The sequence below is a fragment of the Salmo salar genome, chromosome 05 (genome assembly GCF_965601325.2).
Source record: "Salmo salar chromosome 05, fSalSal1, whole genome shotgun sequence".
Taxonomy (NCBI): domain Eukaryota; kingdom Metazoa; phylum Chordata; class Actinopteri; order Salmoniformes; family Salmonidae; genus Salmo; species Salmo salar.
In genome coordinates, this window is record NC_138295.1 from 94,961,927 (window position 1) to 94,984,000 (window position 22,074).

Consider the following 22,074-nt stretch of genomic DNA (forward strand, 5'->3'; position numbering starts at 1 on the left):
TCCCCTGTAGTGTTTCATTAATACAGTTAGTAGACTGACCCCTGTTATATCCCCTGTAGTGTTTCATTAATACAGTTAGTAGGACAGACTGACCCCTGTTATATCCCCTGTAGTGTTTCATTAATACAGTTAGTAGACTGACCCCTGTTATATCCCCTGTAGTGTTTCATTAATACAGTTAGTAGGACAGACTGACCCCTGTTTTATCCCCTGTAGTGTTTCATTAATACAGTTAGTAGACTGACCCCTGTTATATCCCCTGTAGTGTTTCATTAATACAGTTAGTAGGACAGACTGACCCCTGTTTTATCCCCTGTAGTGTTTCATTAATACAGTTAGTAGGACAGACTGACCCCTGTTATATCCCCTGTAGTGTTTCATTAATACAGTTAGTAGGACAGACTGACCCCTGTTATATCCCCTGTAGTGTTTCATTAATACAGTTAGTAGACTGACCCCTGTTTTATCCCCTGTAGTGTTTCATTAATACAGTTAGTAGACTGACCCCTGTTATATCCCCTGTAGTGTTTCATTAATACAGTTAGTAGGACAGACTGACCCCTGTTATATCCCCTGTAGTGTTTCATTAATACAGTTAGTAGGACAGACTGACCCCTGTTTTATCCCCTGTAGTGTTTCATTAATACAGTTAGTAGGACAGACTCCCCTGTAGTGTTTCATTAATACAGTTAGTAGGACAGACTGAACCCTGTTATATCCCCTGTAGTGTTTCATTAATACAGTTAGTAGGACAGACTGACCCCTGTTATATCCCCTGTAGTGTTTCATTAATACAGTTAGTAGGACAGACTGACCCCTGTTATATCCCCTGTAGTGTTTCATTAATACAGTTAGTAGACTGACCCCTGTTTTGTCCCCTGTAGTGTTTCATTAATACAGTTAGTAGGACAGACTGACCCCTGTTATATCCCCTGTAGTGTTTCATTAATACAGTTAGTAGACTGACCCCTGTTATATCCCCTGTAGTGTTTCATTAATACAGTTAGTAGGACAGACTGAACCCTGTTATATCCCCTGTAGTGTTTCATTAATACAGTTAGTAGACTGACCCCTGTTTTATCCCCTGTAGTGTTTCATTAATACAGTTAGTAGGACAGACTGAACCCTGTTATATCCCCTGTAGTGTTTCATTAATACAGTTAGTAGACTGACCCCTGTTTTATCCCCTGTAGTGTTTCATTAATACAGTTAGTAGGACAGACTGAACCCTGTTATATCCCCTGTAGTGTTTCATTAATACAGTTAGTAGGACAGACTGACCCCTGTTTTATCCCCTGTAGTGTTTCATTAATACAGTTAGTAGGACAGACTGACCCCTGTTTTATCCCCTGTAGTGTTTCATTAATACAGTTAGTAGACTGACCCCTGTTATATCCCCTGTAGTGTTTCATTAATACAGTTAGTAGGACAGACTGACCCCTGTTATATCCCCTGTAGTGTTTCATTAATACAGTTAGTAGGACAGACTGACCCCTGTTATATCCCCTGTAGTGTTTCATTAATACAGTTAGTAGACTGACCCCTGTTTTATCCCCTGTAGTGTTTCATTAATACAGTTAGTAGGACAGACTGACCCCTGTTATATCCCCTGTAGTGTTTCATTAATACAGTTAGTAGACTGACCCCTGTTTTATCCCCTGTAGTGTTTCATTAATACAGTTAGTAGACTGACCCCTGTTATATGCCCTGTAGTGTTTCATTAATACAGTTAGTAGGACAGACTGACCCCTGTTTTATCCCCTGTAGTGTTTCATTAATACAGTTAGTAGGACAGACTGACCCCTGTTTTATCCCCTGTAGTGTTTCATTAATACAGTTAGTAGACTGACCCCTGTTATATCCCCTGTAGTGTTTCATTAATACAGTTAGTAGGACAGACTGACCACTGTTATATCACCTGTAGTGTTTCATTAATACAGTTAGTAGACTGACCCCTGTTATATCCCCTGTAGTGTTTCATTAATACAGTTAGTAGACTGACCCCTGTTATATCCCCTGTAGTGTTTCATTAATACAGTTAGTAGACTGACCCCTGTTATATCCCCTGTAGTGTTTCATTAATACAGTTAGTAGGACAGACTGACCCCTGTTATATCCCCCGTAGTGTTTCATTAATACAGTTAGTAGACTGACCCCTGTTTTATCCCCTGTAGTGTTTCATTAGCAGCAGCCTTTCTCAACCAAATCCTCAGGGATTCACCAAAACTGGGTTGAAAAAGGACCTTTTAAAGCCCCACTATTGCAGAAAGGTGCGCAGAATAAACACAGTTATATTCCTAGTAGTAATATATATATATATATATTATTTTATCATAGATGTTTTTATTTGATTTATCCTTTATTTATCCAGGAAGTCCCAGTGAGGTCAGAAGACCTCTTTTAGAAGGAAGACCTGACATTTAAAGGCTCGCTGATACAGCCTGAGGACAGAATAACTCTCGTCGTGATGTTATACAGAATAACCCCTCCTTCAATTTCCAGGAGCCTGTCTTTCAAACCCCTTCCGATGCAAACAGAACAACCAAAGTTATATTCCCTGTAGCGTTTAATGTACAGCCCCACCAATACAGCTGGGAGGGCTGATAAACCAGTTATATTTAATGTACAGCCCCACCAATACAGCTGGGAGGGCTGATAAACCAGTTATATTTCATGTACAGCCCCACCAATACAGCTGGGAGGGCTGATAAACCAGTTATATTTAATGTACAGCCTCACCAATACAGCTGGGAGGGCTGATAAACCAGTTATATTTAATGTACAGCCCCACCAATACAGCTGGGAGGGCTGATAAACCAGTTATATTTAATGTACAGCCCCACCAATATAGCTGGGAGGGCTGATAAACCAGTTAAATTTAATGTAGATCAGTATAGTGTAGATCAGTATAGTATAGATCAGTATAGTATAGATCAGTATAGTATAGATCAGTATAGTATAGATCAGTACAGTACAGTAGTAAATCCTCACCAATGCAGCTGGGAGGGCTGGGCTGCCAGTAGTATCTGTTGTCCACCTGGATGCAGGTGATCTTGCTCTCTCCCTGCAGCTCATATCCTGGATCACAGGAAAAGGTCACCGTGTCATCTGGTTCTCTCCCCTCTCCGTTACGACTGCCGTTCATAGGCATGCCTGGATCTCTGCAGGCTGTCGCCACTGAACCTGGAGGCACACAGCACATGACATTATACTGCAGCTGAAGGACACACAGCAGACATGACATTATACTGCAGCTGAAGGACACACAGCAGACATGACATTATACTGCAGCTGAAGGACACACAGCAGACATGACATTATACTGCAGCTGAAGGACACACAGCAGACATGACATTATACTGCAGCTGAAGGATACACAGCAGACATGACATTATACTGCAGCTGAAGGACACACAGCAGACATGACATTATACTGCAGCTGAAGGACACACAGCAGACATGACATTATACTGCAGCTGAAGGACACACAGCAGACATGACATTATACTGCAGCTGAAGGACACACAGCAGACATGACATTATACTGCAGCTGAAGGACACACAGCACACGACATTATACTGCAGCTGAAGGACACACAGCAGACGACATTATACTGCAGCTGAAGGATACACAGCAGACATGACATTATACTGCAGCTGAAGGACACACAGCACACGACATTATACTGCAGCTGAAGGACACACAGCAGACATGACATTATACTGCAGCTGAAGGACACACAGCAGACATGACATGACACAACAGCTGAAGGACACACAGCAGACATGACATTATACAACAGCTGAAGGACACACAGCAGACATGACATTATACTACAGCTGAAGGACACACAGCAGACATGACATTATACTGCAGCTGAAGGACACACAGCAGACATGACATTATACTGCAGCTGAAGGACACACAGCAGACATGACATTATACTACAGCTGAAGGACACACAGCAGACATGACATGACACAACAGCTGAAGGACACACAGCAGACATGACATTATACTGCAGCTGAAGGACACACAGCAGACATGACATGACACAACAGCTGAAGGACACACAGCAGACATGACATTATACTGCAGCTGAAGGACACACAGCAGACATGACATGACACAACAGCTGAAGGACACACAGCAGACATGACATGACACAACAGCTGAAGGACACACAGCAGACATGACATGACACAACAGCTGAAAGACACACAGCAGACATGACATTACGCAACAGCTGAAGGACACACAGCAGACATGACATTACACAACAGCTGAAGGACACACAGCAGACATGACATGACACAACAGCTGAAGGACACACTGCAGACATGACATTACACAACAGCTGAAGGACACACTGCAGACATGACATTACACAACAGCTGAAGGACACACAGCAGACATGACATTATACTACAGCTGAAGGACACACAGCAGACATGACATTATACTACAGCTGAAGGATACACAGCAGACATGACATTATACTGCAGCTGAAGGACACACAGCAGACATGACATTATACTGCAGCTGAAGGACACGCAGCAGACATATGAGACCAGTTGGCTTCCCAGTTCATATGAGACCAACTATTACAGAGTTGAAGGTAAATAGAATAAATAAATGCTATTCTTTCTTGTCACTCAAGAAACGGACAGGTATTTTCTTGAAACACTCACTTGAGAAGTCGATGGCGAAGCCAGACTTGGTGATGTAGAAGTCAGTCTGGAACTGAATGGTGACGACGTTGAGGGTGCTGTGAATCCCCTCGGGGAGCAGGGAGCCAGACACCTCCCTCAGAGACATCTCATTTTCTGCTGGTCCGTCCCAAACCTCCAGGATGTCGTGAGATGCCTCCGTGTCGAACGCCAGGAACTGGAGGCTTAGGGAGGAAGGGATTTAAATCGGATGAAACATAAACAGATTTGGCCAAGACAACACCAATTTCAAATCATAAATTCTTCATATTCTATTTGTATTCGCTTGAGGTTGTGTGCATTTTCTGTTTACTCTATCGCCTATGTCTGGCAGGACAAACCATGTGAAAACTATTCACATCCTCCATTTGACTGGTGCCAGGAACTGGAGGGCTAGTTGGGAAGGACCGGGATCCGATGAGACAAACCAAGTCCACAGTCAGGCGGCTACAGGCATACAGTACCTCTACAGGCAGTCACCAACTGTGTATTTTGAATCTTTAATTACATGGTTCTGACTAAGTAATAACAATATCTGGAAATGCAGATGGCTATGTTTTGTAATGCACTGATATGTGAGGTAACAGACAAGGATGCCCCATTTAAAAAAAAATTATAATAATTCATTTTAATTTCATGGTAAAAAGGGAGATGAGTACCAGGGTTTTCGTTGTGCAAAATGTGCCGGCGGACAAGGTGACTGGGAAGATTTTAATTTACCGGACATTTTTAGTAAATTATCTGACCCATAATCATTTGGTTGGCGTAACCCATTAGGCTGTCCATCACACGGTACTCAGAATGAATGACAGAAATCATATTTAGATTATGGTAATTCATCTTTATAGAACGTGTAAAACTTCCTGTAATGAAGCTGACCAATAAAACATCACTTTCAAACATTTTCCTAAAATACAATTCGTGGGAAAAACACCATTCTTAACAGCGCACCCTGATGTGAACGGTTTCAAATGTGACAGAGATCTCAGTTATAAACTAAGAAAGAGGGGGAGATCTAAAGATGCATCAACTAGGATGGGTTGCTAATAAGACTAGGATTGTGTCTTTAACTTCTGAACAAATGAAAGAACGCTTATAAAAAAAAAAACAATAGAACAGGAGAGAAATGTTGGTTACAATGGCATATGAGGAAGTCTTTATAAAATAACTGTTTGCGCGTTTCTATGGTCGGATATTGCCAGGAGCAACGAGCTGAGGAGCTGCAGGACCTGGAGCTGTCTGACAAGTGATAATCAGATCAAAATAGGCTCTGTATGCTGTGCTCATGAGATAAATAAGAAACATGATGACTAACGAAAATACACACGCCCCAATTTAATTATACACATGTTGCAAATTAACCTATAGACCGATAAGCATGCCGGTCAAATGTATTTCCATCGACTGATATTTCCAACAATGAATACAAAGCAATGTTTTGCAATGGGATTGTTTTTTTTCTCCCACTCAATTTGGCTTGCAACAATTACTTATCGGCTTTTCTTATTTATTTTTTTAATCAGTCAAAAGCCGGCAATTACCGGCTAAGGGAAACTCTGATGCGTACTGTGCATTATGAATCATAATGAAATAATCAAAGTAAGTAAATATTTGACATGATGTTATCTGAAACAACAGCAGGACTCTTTTGTAAGAAATTAATTTAGAAATTGTTCTGTATGGTACCAGACAAGGGTACCCCAATTTGCCTATTAGTTTTGTGGTAAGAAGATAATATTCAATTCCAATTCTATATTTGAAGTAGCTACCTGACGATGTTGCCAGAGTTGACTGTGATGGTCCAGGTACAGCGCAGGTTGTTGTCGTAAGGAAAGGGATATCCAGGAGACAGGATGCGCCCTGTAGACTCACCTTTGAACCTACCGCCACACTCCGCTGCAGGCACACACACGCACACAGAAACACACACACACACACACACACACCAAAAACAGGTCACTAACAGGTCATCCGACCTTGTCAACATCCAACATCTAAACAACAGAACATTTCCCTTGAGGGAAAATGTATTAAAGAAAATACATGCATACACACCTGCCAGACTTCTCAAATCAGACTATTCCCAGTTATTCAACACAGAGAAAACAAAAACAGAATAGAGATCTGAATACAAATGACTAGCAGTTAGTAAATCCTTGCCTGGAGTAAAGCCCCTTTCTCCTTGTACCTGGTAATGGAATGGTGTGCGGTAGACAACAGTACCTAAAGTACTTAGAAATGCAAAACGTGTTTCGCCTAAATTATGCCTCTTAATGACGCCATTAATTACCTTTAAAAGACTGTCCAGAAAATATAAATGTGCCTGGTCCTGGTCTGTGGGAGAGAGACTCACCACTGCACATATGAATTTCTCAGCTATTGTCCTGGTTATCATCAACATCGCTGACAAACTATCCACATTTCATTATTGGATAAATGACATAATCTAACAACAGAACCATAACAGGTATCGAAGTGGTAAGGAAGCCATCTCATCAACATCTCTCTCTCTCTCTCTCTCTCTCTCTCTCTCTCTCTCTCTCTCTCTCTCTCTCTGTCTCTCTCTCTCTCTCTCTCTCTCTCTCTCTCTCTCAATTTCAATTTAAGGGGCTTTATTGGCATGGGAAACATATGTGTACATCGCCAAAGCAAGTGAAATAGATAATAAACAAAAGTGAAATAAACAATAAAAATGTACAGTAAACATTACTCTCACAAAAGTTCCAAAAGAATAGAGGCATTTCTATGTAGAGTGTTGTAAGGATGTGCAAATAGTTAAAGTACAGAAGGGAAAATAAATAAACATAAATATAGGTTGTATTAACAATGGTGTTTTTCTTCACTGGTTGCCCTTTTCTTGTGCCAACAGGTCACACATCTTGCTGCTGTGATGGCAGTCTGTGGTATTTCACCCAGTAGATATGGGAGCTTATCAAAATTTGATTTGTTTTCGAATTCTTTGAGGATCTGTGTAATCTGAGGGAAATATGTGTCTCTAATATGGTCCTACATTGGGCAGGAGGTTAGGAAGTGCAGCTCAGTTTCCACCTCATTTTGTGGGCAGTGTGCACATAGCCTGTCTTCTCTTGAGAGCCAGGTCTGCCTACGGCGGCCTTTCTCAATAGCAAGGCTATGCTCACTGAGTCTGTACATAGTCAAAGCTTTCCTTAATTTGGGGTCAGTCATGTTGGTCAGGTATTCTACTCTCTGATTAGGGCCAAATAGCATTGCAGTTTGCTCTGTTTTTTTGTAAATTCCTTCCAATTTGTCAAGTAATTATCTTTCTGTTTTCTCATGATTTGGTTGGGTCTAATTGTGTTGCTGTCCTGGGGCTCTGTGGGGTCTGTTTGTGTTTGTGAACAGAGCCCCAGGACCAGCTTGCTTAGGGGACTCTTCTCCAGGTTCATCTCTCTGTAGGTGATGGCTTTGTTATGGAAGGTTTGGTAATCACTTCCTTTTAGGTGGTTGTAGAATTTAACGGCTCTTTTCTGGATTTTGATAATTAGCAGTCCCTCTCTCGTGTTTCTCTCTCTCTCTCTCTGAAGCTCTATCTCTCTCTGTTTTACATACAATAAACTCTCTGTACCTGTTGAAAATGATTTGTTATTCAAGCTGGATAAAAGACTTCCTGTCAAAACAGTGTTAGCTCCAGCTCTTTAAGCCAGACACTGTTAAACAACCAAAAGACTGCATACACAAGAATCCTCTCTCTCTCTCTCTCTCTCTCTCTCTCTCTCTCTCTCTCTCTCTCTCTCTCTCTCTCTCTCTCTCTCTCTCTCTCTCTCTCTCTCTCTCTCTCTCTCTCTCTCTCTCTCTCTCTCTCTCTCTCTCTCTCTCTCTCTCTCTCTCTCTCTCTCTCTCTCTCTCTCTCTCTCTCTCTCTGTTGAAAACCATTTGTTATTCAAGCTGGATAAAAGACTTCCTATCAGTGAAGTGTTAGCTCCAGCTCTTTAGGCTAGCCACTGTTTAACAACCAAAACACTGCATAAAAAAAGAATACAATAGTAGCTCACAGAACATATTCCTGAATAAATACATGTTAAATAGAGAAACCAAAGCTCCATGGCATTTATAGAGCCATTCTGTAGCTACACCTGCAGAATGTTTATGTCCATTTTTACCATAATCTATCAGCACAAGACACTGCAGACACACTACACCTGCTAGATTCAAGCTAATAACTTGAGCAGTTTGTCCTCCTTGCCTTGCATGGATTGAACCTAATGCAGCAATCTACACATGTAACACTGATCACTGACGGAAGGGATGGAATACGGCAAGTATGGATGATTTGGCTAGACATGCATTAATCAATGAGCTTCTAAAAAGAGACATTTAAATGTTTTCATATCACTCAAAAGGAAGTAAATAATAAAACGTGATGAGTTAATTATTTGAAAACACTACAATGCAATAAAGCAGAAATCTGGCATCGAGACCATTTAACATGAAGAATCAGCTGGCATCACGATCATTTAACATGAAGAATCAGCTGGCATCACGACCATTTAACATGAAGAATCAGCTGGCATCACGACCATTTAACATGAAGAATCAGCTGGCATCACAACCATTTAACATGAAGAATCAGCTGGCATCACGACCATTTAACATAATCAGCTGGCATCACGACCATTTAACATGAAGAATCAACTGGCATCACGACCATTTAACATAAAGAATCAGCTGGCATCACAACCATTTAACATGAAGAATCAGCTGGCATCACGACCATTTAACATAATCAGCTGGCATCACGACCATTTAACATGAAGAATCAACTGGCATCACGACCATTTAACATAAAGAATCAACTGGCATCAAGACCATTTAACATAAAGAATCAACTGGCATCAAGACCATTTAACATGAAGAATCAGCTGGCATCAAGACCATTTAACATAAAGAATCAGCTGGCATCGAGACCATATAACATAAAGAATCAACTGGCATCACGACCATTTAACATGAAGAATCAGCTGGCATCAAGACCATTTAACATAATCAGCTGGCATCACGACCATTTAACATGAAGAATCAGCTGGCATCACGACCATTTAACATAAAGAATCAGCTGGCATCACGACCATTTAACATGAAGAATCAGCTGGCATCACGACCATTTAACATGAAGAATCAGCTGGCATCACGACCATTAACATAATCAGCTGGCATCACGACCATTTAACATGAAGAATCAACTGGCATCACGACCATTTAACATAAAGAATCAACTGGCATCAAGACCATTTAACATGAAGAATCAGCTGGCATCAAGACCATTTAACATAAAGAATCAGCTGGCATCGAGACCATATAACATAAAGAATCAACTGGCATCACGACCATTTAACATGAAGAATCAGCTGGCATCAAGACCATTTAACATAATCAGCTGGCATCACGACCATTTAACATGAAGAATCAGCTGGCATCAAGACCATTTAACATGAAGAATCAGCTGGCATCACAACCATTTAACATAAAGAATCAACTGGCATCACGACCATTTAACATAATCAGCTGGCATCAAGACCACTTAACATAAAGAATCAGCTGGCATCACCCCCATTCACAAGGATCAATTATTCTGAACAAAACATGAGAGCTATTTGTCTTCTCCAACTAAATGAAAAGCGGAACGTTTTTCCAACAGTCCAATTAAGTGGAAATCATGTAGGACTAAATCCCTGGGATTAACACTGAGCTCAGCAATGTTGACTGTCTGATTGGACTGTATACTAATATGGGCTGCCAGATAAAAGGATGCAGAGAGGGAGAGAGAGAGCGAGAGAGAGAGAGAAAGAGAGAACGAACGAGAGAGAGAGAGAGAGAGAGAGAGAGAGAGAGAGAGAGAGAGAGAGAGAGAGAGAGAGAGATGGATAGAACGAGAGAGAGATGGAGAGAGAGAGAGAGAGAGATGGATAGAACGAGAGAGAGATGGAGAGAGAGAGAGAGAGAGAGAGAGAGACAGGGAGGGAGGGAGGGAGGGAGGGAGGGAGGGAGGGAGGGAGGGAGGGAGGGAGGGAGGGAGGGAGGGAGGGAGATGGATAGAACGAGAGAGATAGAGAGAGAGAGCGATTGAAAGAAAGAGGGGGACAAGACAGGATTACCTATGCATGAGGGGAGGTGGTTGTCCCATGCTCTTCTCTCTCGGGTCATGCACTTGAGTATGCCACTTCCGTGCAGGGAATAACCTTGGTCGCAGCCGTACGTGATGGCACTGCCAGCGAAGTGCCCCTGGTCGCTGACTTTGAACCCAAACTGAGGCACCCCGGGATCCTCGCAGTGAGACAGATCAAAACCTGCCAGAGAATTATAGAGTGGAGGAGAAGACAGAGAGGGATAAACAGGTTGTATTATTATGGAGACCATCCTGGAGTTAACACACATTATGGAGACCATCCTAGAGTTAACACACATTATGGAGACCATCCTAGAGTTAACACACATTATGGAGACCATCCTAGAGTTAACACACATTATGGAGACCATCCTAGAGTTAACACACATTATGGAGACCATCCTAGAGTTAACACACATTATGGAGACCATCCTAGAGTTAACACACATTATGGAGACCATCCTAGAGTTAACACACATTATGGAGACCATCCTAGAGTTAACACACATTATGGAGACCATCCTAGAGTTAACACACATTATGGAGACCATCCTAGAGTTAACACACATTATGGAGACCATCCTAGAGTTAACACACATTATGGAGACCATCCTAGAGTTAACACACATTATGGAGACCATCCTGGAGTTAACACACATTATGGAGACCATCCTAGAGTTAACACACATTATGGAGACCATCCTAGAGTTAACACACATTATGGAGACCATCCTGGAGTTAACACACATTATGGAGACCATCCTAGAGTTAACACACATTATGGAGACCATCCTAGAGTTAACACACATTATGGAGACCATCCTAGAGTTAACACACATTATGGAGACCATCCTAGAGTTAACACACATTATGGAGACCATCCTAGAGTTAACACACATTATGGAGACCATCCTAGAGTTAACACACATTATGGAGACCATCCTAGAGTTAACACACATTATGGAGACCATCCTAGAGTTAACACACATTATGGAGACCATCCTAGAGTTAACACACATTATGGAGACCATCCTAGAGTTAACACACATTATGGAGACCATCCTAGAGTTAACACACATTATGGAGACCATCCTAGAGTTAACACACATTATGGAGACCATCCTGGAGTTAACACACATTATGGAGACCATCCTAGAGTTAACACACATTATGGAGACCATCCTAGAGTTAACACACATTATGGAGACCATCCTAGAGTTAACACACATTATGGAGACCATCCTAGAGTTAACACACATTATGGAGACCATCCTAGAGTTAACACACATTATGGAGACCATCCTAGAGTTAACACACATTATGGAGACCATCCTAGAGTTAACACACATTATGGAGACCATCCTAGAGTTAACACACATTATGGAGACCATCCTAGAGTTAACACACATTATGGAGACCATCCTAGAGTTAACACACATTATGGAGACCATCCTAGAGTTAACACACATTATGGAGACCATCCTAGAGTTAACACACATTATGGAGACCATCCTGGAGTTAACACACATTATGGAGACCATCCTAGAGTTAACACACATTATGGAGACCATCCTAGAGTTAACACACATTATGGAGACCATCCTGGAGTTAACACACATTATGGAGACCATCCTAGAGTTAACACACATTATGGAGACCATCCTAGAGTTAACACACATTATGGAGACCATCCTAGAGTTAACACACATTATGGAGACCATCCTAGAGTTAACACACATTATGGAGACCATCCTAGAGTTAACACACATTATGGAGACCATCCTAGAGTTAACACACATTATGGAGACCATCCTAGAGTTAACACACATTATGGAGACCATCCTAGAGTTAACACACATTATGGAGACCATCCTAGAGTTAACACACATTATGGAGACCATCCTAGAGTTAACACACATTATGGAGACCATCCTAGAGTTAACACACATTATGGAGACCATCCTAGAGTTAACACACATTATGGAGACCATCCTAGAGTTAACACACATTATGGAGACCATCCTAGAGTTAACACACATTATGGAGACCATCCTAGAGTTAACACACATTATGGAGACCATCCTAGAGTTAACACACATTATGGAGACCATCCTAGAGTTAACACACATTATGGAGACCATCCTAGAGTTAACACACATTATGGAGACCATCCTAGAGTTAACACACATTATGGAGACCATCCTAGAGTTAACACACATTATGGAGACCATCCTGGAGTTAACACACATTATGGAGACCATCCTAGAGTTAACACACATTATGGAGACCATCCTAGAGTTAACACACATTATGGAGACCATCCTAGAGTTAACACACATTATGGAGACCATCCTAGAGTTAACACACATTATGGAGACCATCCTGGAGTTAACACACATTATGGAGACCATCCTAGAGTTAACACACATTATGGAGACCATCCTAGAGTTAACACACATTATGGAGACCATCCTAGAGTTAACACACATTATGGAGACCATCCTAGAGTTAACACACACAAGGACATACACACACAAGGACATACACACAACTCAGAAAACAACGTGTCGGCATTTCGACTAGTAAGTGTTTCTGGGAACCAGCCGTAGTGTCACACAGTGACATATTCTCATTTCTCTGCATTGTAAAGACCAGAGGAGGCTGGTGAGGGGAGGACAGCTCATAATAATGTCTGGAAACGATGTGAATGAAAATGGCATCAAACACATTGAAAACGTGTTTGCTACCATTCCACTCATTAACAGCCGTTACCACGAGCCCGTCCTCCCCAATTGAAGTGCCACCAACCTCCTGTGGTAAAGACATTAACTGCGTCCTAAATAGCACCTCGATGCTCTGGTTTTAAAAGTAGCGCACTATATATGTAGGGAATAGGGTGCCATTTGGGACGAACCTTTATTGATTGAGGCGTGGGAATAACGTCCTGCTTCAGAACATAATGACTATGGTGGACTTAAAGTCCCATTAAATGAGTTAGCAGGAAAAGATCCTTTCTGGGCAGAGACAACAATTACAGCTAGCTAATTAACTGCTCAAGTGACTGTGACTGGTTAGCAGGATGGAGGAGTGGTATAGGCCACAGCTCCTCTTAACAGAGGGGGAATATAAACACTGCTCAAAACAAGAGGACATTCCAATAAATCTTAACCCTGTGTGTTAGGGATGAGGTCTTAGCCCGATGTGTTAGGGATGAGGTCTTAACCCTGTGTGTTAGGGATGAGGTCTTAGCCCGATGTGTTAGGGATGAGGTCTTAGCCCGATGTGTTAGGGATGAGGTCTTAACCCTATGTGTTAGGGATGAGGTCTTAAACCTATGTGTTAGGGATGAGGTCTTAACCCGATGTGTTAGGGATGAGGTCTTAACCCGATGTGTTAGGGATGAGGTCTTAACCCTATGTGTTAGGGATGAGATCTTAACCCTGTGTGTTAGGATGAGGTCTTAGCCCGATGTGTTAGGGATGAGGTCTTAACCCTGTGTGTTAGGGATGAGGTCTTAACCCTATGTGTTAGGGATGAGGTCTTAACCCGATGTGTTAGGGATGAGGTCTTAACCCAATGTGTTAGGGATGAGGTCTTAACCCTGTGTGTTAGGGATGATGTCTTAACCCTATGTGTTAGGGATGAGGTCTTAACCCTATGTGTTAGGGATGAGGTCTTAACCCTATGTGTTAGGGATGAGGTCTTAACCCAATGTGTTAGGGATGAGGTCTTAGCCCTATGTGTTAGGGATGAGGTCTTAACCCTATGTGTTAGGGATGAGGTCTTAGCCCTATGTGTTAGGGATGACATCTTAACCCTGTGTGTTAGGGATGAGGTCTTAACCCTATGTGTTAGGGATGAGGTATTAACCCTATGTGTTAGGGATGAGGTCTTAGCCCTGTGTGTTAGGGATGAGGTCTGAGCCCGATGTGTTAGGGATGAGGTCTTAACCCTGTGTGTTAGGGATGAGGTCTTAACCCTGTGTGTTAGGGATGAGGTCTAAACCCTATGTGTTAGGGATGAGGTCTTAACCCTGTGTGTTAGGGATGAGGTCTTAACCCTGTGTGTTAGGGATGAGGTCTTAACCCTATGTGTTAGGGATGAGGTCTTAACCCTATGTGTTAGGGATGAGGTCTTAACCCTATGTGTTAGGGATGAGGTCTTAACCCTATGTGTTAGGGATGAGGTCTTAACCCGATGTGTTAGGGATGAGGTCTTAACCCGATGTGTTAGGGATGAGGTCTTAACCCTATGTGTTAGGGATGAGATCTTAACCCTGTGTGTTAGGATGAGGTCTTAGCCCGATGTGTTAGGGATGAGGTCTTAACCCTGTGTGTTAGGGATGAGGTCTTAACCCTATGTGTTAGGGATGAGGTCTTAACCCGATGTGTTAGGGATGAGGTCTTAACCCAATGTGTTAGGGATGAGGTCTTAACCCTGTGTGTTAGGGATGATGTCTTAACCCTATGTGTTAGGGATGAGGTCTTAACCCTATGTGTTAGGGATGAGGTCTTAACCCTATGTGTTAGGGATGAGGTCTTAACCCAATGTGTTAGGGATGAGGTCTTAGCCCTATGTGTTAGGGATGAGGTCTTAACCCTATGTGTTAGGGATGAGGTCTTAGCCCTGTGTGTTAGGGATGACATCTTAACCCTGTGTGTTAGGGATGAGGTCTTAACCCTATGTGTTAGGGATGAGATATTAACCCTATGTGTTAGGGATGAGGTCTTAGCCCTATGTGTTAGGGATGAGGTCTGAGCCCGATGTGTTAGGGATGAGGTCTTAACCCTGTGTGTTAGGGATGAGGTCTTAACCCTGTGTGTTAGGGATGAGGTCTAAACCTTATGTGTTAGGGATGAGGTCTTAACCCTATGTGTTAGGGATGAGGTCTTAACCCAATGTGTTAGGGATGAGGTCTTAACCCTATGTGTTAGGGATGAGGTCTTAACCCTATGTGTTAGGGATGAGGTCTTAACCCTATGTGTTAGGGATGAGGTCTTAACCCTATGTGTTAGGGATGAGGTCTTAACCCTATGTGTTAGGGATGAGGTCTTAACCCTATGTGTTAGGGATGAGGTCTTAACCCTATGTGTTAGGGATGAGGTCTTAACCCGATGTGTTAGGGATGAGGTCTTAACCCTATGTGTTAGGGATGAGGTCTTAACCCAATGTGTTAGGGATGAGGTCTTAACCCTATTTAAAATGTTTAATTTAACCTTTATTTAACCAGGAAGGGCTCATTGAGATTTAAAATCTCTTTTTCAAGAGCGTCCTGGCCAAGATATGCAGCACCAAGTCATTACAAGAATTACAGACAAACCACAAGTAATCTAATAAAAACCATTGAATTCACACGAGTTTAACAAAATCAAAAACAGCAAATTAAAAACATTGACAGGTCAGGGAATCAGTCTCAAGATCATTCATCAGTGATTTAAAAACACCAATCGGGACAAGTTCTTCCAGTTTAAAAGTATTTTGCAAGACGATGGAGCAGAGTACCTAAAAGCCCTTTTACCAAATTCAGTTCGGACATTTGGAACAGTTAGCCGGATAAAGTCCAGCGAACGAAGAGACGACCCACCACATTTCTGAACAATAAAAATGCCCAAATAAAACGGTAATAAACCCAAAATGACTTTGTAAATAAAAGTATACCAGTGACTGAGCCTACGAGTGACTAGAGAAGGCCAGCCAACCCTGGTATATAAAGTGCAGTGGTGCATAAAGGTTTTGCAGTTTAAAATAAATCTCAAAGTGCCATGGTAAAGGGTGTCAATTGATCTCAAACACTGAGCGGAAGCATTCATATATAAAATATCCCCATAGTCTAGTAAAGGCATAAATGTAGCTGATACTAGCCTCCTTCTGGCTTCAAAAGAAAAACAGGCCTTATTCCTAAAATAAAATCCCAATTTCAGATTCAATATTTTTGTAAGTTAAATCTGTGTTAGGGATGAGGTCTTAACCCTATGTGTTAGGGATGAGGTCTTAACCCTATGTGTTAGGGATGAGGTCTTAACCCTATGTGTTAGGGATGAGGTCTTAACCCTATGTGTTAGGGATGAGGTCTTAACCCTATGTGTTAGGGATGAGGTCTTAACCCTATGTGTTAGGGATGAGGTCTTAACCCTATGTGTTAGGGATAAGCATAGATATATGGGTTCAAATACCATACAGGAACGATACGTTTTAGTGAGAAACGATTCGGTTTGATGCAATAACATTTTTTGCTTAAACAGATTAATTTTCTATTCTAAATTAAAATCTGTTACTGATGAAGCGCATGAGCTGGATCTGACTGAGCTGATTTCTCTCTCTCTCGTGTGTGTGTGTGTGTGTGTGTGTGTGTGTGTGTGTGTGTGTGTGTGTGTGTGTGTGTGTGTGTGTGTGTGTGTGTGTGTGTGTGTGTGTGTGTGTGTGTGTGTGTGTGTGTGTGTGTGTGTGTGTGTGTGTGTGCATAAATTATGTGCTGGTCTGAGCCATAAAGCCACTATCAGATTAGAGCCATAAAAAAGACTAGACATCTACCACTATCAGATTAGAGCCATAAAGGAGACTAGACATCTACCACTATCAGATTAGAGCCATAAAGGAGACTAGATATCTACCACTATCAGATTAGAGCCACAAAGGAGACTAGATATCTACCACTATCAGATTAGAGCCATAAAGGAGACTAGACATCTACCACTATCAGATTAGAGCCATAAAGGAGACTAGACATCTACCACTATCAGATTAGAGCCATAAAGGAGACTAGACATCTACCACTATCAGATTAGAACCATAAAGGAGACTAGACATCTACCACTATCAGATTAGAGCCATAAAGGAGACTAGACATCTACCACTATCAGATTAGAGCCATAAAGGAGACTAGACATCTACCACTATCAGATTAGAGCCATAAAGGAGACTAGACATCTACCACTATCAGATTAGAGCCATAAAGGAGACTAGACATCTACCACTATCAGATTAGAGCCATAAAGGAGACTAGACATCTACCACTATCAGATTAGAGCCATAAAGGAGACTAGATATCTACCACTATCAGATTAGAGCCATAAAGGAGACTAGACATCTACCACTATCAGATTAGAGCCATAAAGGAGACTAGACATCTACCACTATCAGATTAGATGTAACGGCTGTCTTCGTCGTCAGATGAAACAGAGAAGCCATCGTCGGAAAAGGTGGACCAATACGCAGCGGAGGACGTGTTCATCATTAGTGTTTTAATGAAAAAGAGAACACTACAAAAATAAACAAAATACGACAGCAAACAGTTCTGTTAGGAAAACACACTAAACAAAATACAATTACCCACAAAACCCAAAGGAAAAACATGCTCCTTATGTGTGACTCCCAATCAACAACAACGAACTTCAGCTGTGCCTGATTGGGAGCCACACACGGCCCAAAACAAAGAAATACAAAAAAAACATAGAAAAAGAACATAGAACAATGTAACACGCTGGCCTAACCAAAATAAAGAACAAAAAACCCTCTCTATGGCCAGGATGTTACATTAGAGCCATAAAGGAGACCAGATATCTACCTTTATCAGATTAGTGGGCAATGTAGCATATGTTTCTTGTCCCTGTTTTGGTTCATAAATCACCATCAACACTAATTAACTTGTAATTGTTGCAGATGAATTGTTATTTATTGTTTATTATTTATTGTTGACTAACGTAGCTATGACATAGCCAACGAATATATATAGTACACGCTTAGGCTGTCCTCATAGGAGAACCCTTTTTGGTTCCAGGTAGAACTATTTTGGGTTATTTTTGGTCATGTCTAGTTTCCTCCAGTCAGTCAGGTTGTAACTGTAAAGGACTGTGGTCATGTCTCCTCCAGTCAGTCAGGTTGTAACTGTAAAGGACTGTGGTCATGTCTCCTCCAGTCAGTCAGGTTGTAACTGTAAAGGACTGTGGTCGTGTTTCCTCCAGTCAGTCAGGTTGTAACTGTAAAGGACTGTGGTCATGTCTCCTCCAGTCAGTCAGGTTGTAACTGTAAAGGACTGTGGTCATGTTTCCTCCACTCAGTCAGGTTGTAACTGTAAAGGACTGTGGTCATGTCTAGTCTCCTCCAGTCAGTCAGGTTGTAACTGTAAAGGACTGTGGTCATGTTTCCTCCAGTCAGTCAGGTTGTAACTGTAAAGGACTGTGGTCATGTCTCCTCCAGTCAGTCAGGTTGTAACTGTAAAGGACTGTGGTCATGTCTAGTCTCCTCCAGTCATTCAGGTTGTAACTGTAAAGGACTGTGGTCATGTCTAGTCTCCTCCAGTCAGTCAGGTTGTAACTGTAAAGGACTGTGGTCATGTCTAGTCTCCTCCAGTCAGTCAGGTCTTAACTGTAAAGGACTGTGGTCATGTCTCCTCCAGTCAGTCAGGTTGTAACTGTAAAGGACTGTGGTCATGTTTCCTCCAGTCAGTCAGGTTGTAACTGTAAAGGACTGTGGTCATGTTTCCTCCAGTCAGTCAGGTTGTAACTGTAAAGGACTGTGGTCATGTTTCCTCCAGTCAGTCAGGTTGTAACTGTAAAGGACTGTGGTCATGTCTAGTCTCCTCCAGTCAGTCAGGTTGTAACTGTAAAGGACTGTGGTCATGTCTCCTCCACTCAGTCAGGTTGTAACTGTAAAGGACTGTGGTCATGTCTAGTCTCCTCCAGTCAGTCAGGTTGTAACTGTAAAGGACTGTGGTCATGTCTAGTCTCCTCCAGTCAGTCAGGTTGTAACTGTAAAGGACTGTGGTCATGTCTAGTCTCCTCCAGTCAGTCAGGTTGTAACTGTAAAGGACTGTGGTCATGTTTCCTCCAGTCAGTCAGGTTGTAACTGTAAAGGACTGTGGTCATGTCTAGTTTCCTCCAGGCAGTCAGGTTGTAACTGTAAAGGACTGTGGTCATGTCTCCTCCAGTCAGTCAGGTTGTAACTGTAAAGGACTGTGGTCATGTCTAGTTTCCTCCAGTCAGTCAGGTTGTAACTGTAAAGGACTGTGGTCATGTTTCCTCCAGTCAGTCAGGTTGTAACTGTAAAGGACTGTGGTCATGTCTCCTCCAGTCAGTCAGGTTGTAACTGTAAAGGACTGTGGTCATGTCTAGTCTCCTCCAGTCAGTCAGGTTGTAACTGTAAAGGACTGTGGTCATGTCTAGTCTCCTCCAGTCAGTCAGGTTGTAACTGTAAAGGACTGTGGTCATGTTTCCTCCAGTCAGTCAGGTTGTAACTGTAAAGGACTGTGGTCATGTCTAGTCTCCTCCAGTCAGTCAGGTTGTAACTGTAAAGGACTGTGGTCATGTCTAGTCTCCTCCAGTCAGTCAGGTTGTAACTGTAAAGGACTGTGGTCATGTCTCCTCCAGTCAGTCAGGTTGTAACTGTAAAGGACTGTGGTCATGTCTAGTCTCCTCCAGTCAGTCAGGTTGTAACTGTAAAGGACTGTGGTCATGTTTCCTCCAGTCAGTCAGGTTGTAACTGTAAAGGACTGTGGTCATGTCTAGTCTCCTCCAGTCAGTCAGGTTGTAACTGTAAAGGACTGTGGTCATGTCTAGTCTCCTCCAGTCAGTCAGGTTGTAACTGTAAAGGACTGTGGTCATGTTTCCTCCAGTCAGTCAGGTTGTAACTGTAAAGGACTGTGGTCATGTCTCCTCCAGTCAGTCAGGTTGTAACTGTAAAGGACTGTGGTCATGTCTAGTCTCCTCCAGTCAGTCAGGTTGTAACTGTAAAGGACTGTGGTCATGTTTCCTCCAGTCAGTCAGGTTGTAACTGTAAAGGACTGTGGTCATGTTTCCTCCAGTCAGTCAGGTTGTAACTGTAAAGGACTGTGGTCATGTTTCCTCCAGTCAGTCAGGTTGTAACTGTAAAGGACTGTGGTCATGTCTAGTCTCCTCCAGTCAGTCAGGTTGTAACTGTAAAGGACTGTGGTCATGTCTAGTCTCCTCCAGTCAGTCAGGTTGTAACTGTAAAGGACTGTGGTCATGTCTCCTCCACTCAGTCAGGTTGTAACTGTAAAGGACTGTGGTCATGTCTAGTCTCCTCCAGTCAGTCAGGTTGTAACTGTAAAGGACTGTGGTCATGTCTAGTCTCCTCCAGTCAGTCAGGTTGTAACTGTAAAGGACTGTGATCATATCTAGTTTCCTCCAGGCAGTCAGGTTGTAACTGTAAAGGACTGTGGTCATGTCTCCTCCAGTCAGTCAGGTTGTAACTGTAAAGGACTGTGGTCATGTTTCCTCCAGTCAGTCAGGTTGTAACTGTAAAGGACTGTGGTCATGTTTCCTCCAGTCAGTCAGGTTGTAACTGTAAAGGACTGTGGTCATGTCTAGTCTCCTCCAGTCAGTCAGGTTGTAACTGTAAAGGACTGTGGTCATGTCTCCTCCAGTCAGTCAGGTTGTAACTGTAAAGGACTGTGGTCATGTCTAGTCTCCTCCAGTCAGTCAGGTTGTAACTGTAAAGGACTGTGGTCATGTTTCCTCCAGTCAGTCAGGTTGTAACTGTAAAGGACTGTGGTCATGTCTAGTCTCCTCCAGTCAGTCAGGTTGTAACTGTAAAGGACTGTGGTCATGTCTTGTCTCCTCCAGTCAGTCAGGTTGTAACTGTAAAGGACTGTGGTCATGTCTTCTCCTCCAGTCAGTCAGGTTGTAACTGTAAAGGACTGTGGTCATGTCTCCTCCAGTCAGTCAGGTTGTAACTGTAAAGGACTGTGGTCATGTTTCCTCCAGTCAGTCAGGTTGTAACTGTAAAGGACTGTGGTCATGTCTAGTCTCCTCCAGTCAGTCAGGTTGTAACTGTAAAGGACTGTGGTCATGTCTAGTCTCCTCCAGTCAGTCAGGTTGTAACTGTAAAGGACTGTGGTCATGTCTAGTCTCCTCCAGTCAGTCAGGTTGTAACTGTAAAGGACTGTGGTCATGTTTCCTCCAGTCAGTCAGGTTGTAACTGTAAAGGACTGTGGTCATGTTTCCTCCAGTCAGTCAGGTTGTAACTGTAAAGGACTGTGGTCATGTTTCCTCCAGTCAGTCAGGTTGTAACTGTAAAGGACTGTGGTCATGTCTAGTCTCCTCCAGTCAGTCAGGTTGTAACTGTAAAGGACTGTGGTCATGTCTAGTCTCCTCCAGTCAGTCAGGTTGTAACTGTAAAGGACTGTGGTCATGTTTCCTCCAGTCAGTCAGGTTGTAACTGTAAAGGACTGTGGTCATGTTTCCTCCAGTCAGTCAGGTTGTAACTGTAAAGGACTGTGGTCA

General features: G+C 42.4%; 1 protein-coding gene across 1 annotated transcript in view; it reads right to left on the reverse strand.

Annotated features, from left to right (window-relative positions):
• The window catches only part of LOC106606155 (CUB and sushi domain-containing protein 3), a 540,034-nt gene that overhangs the window by 305,435 nt on the left and 212,525 nt on the right, over window positions 1-22,074 (reverse strand). Inside the window, exons 25-28 of the mRNA XM_082975995.1 lie at window positions 10,824-11,015; window positions 6,480-6,606; window positions 4,693-4,895; window positions 2,992-3,183 (exon numbers count right to left, since the gene is read on the reverse strand). Of these exons, the coding sequence (XP_082832121.1) occupies window positions 2,992-3,183; window positions 4,693-4,895; window positions 6,480-6,606; window positions 10,824-11,015 (714 nt within the window). The remainder of the gene's footprint in view (window positions 1-2,991; window positions 3,184-4,692; window positions 4,896-6,479; window positions 6,607-10,823; window positions 11,016-22,074) is intronic.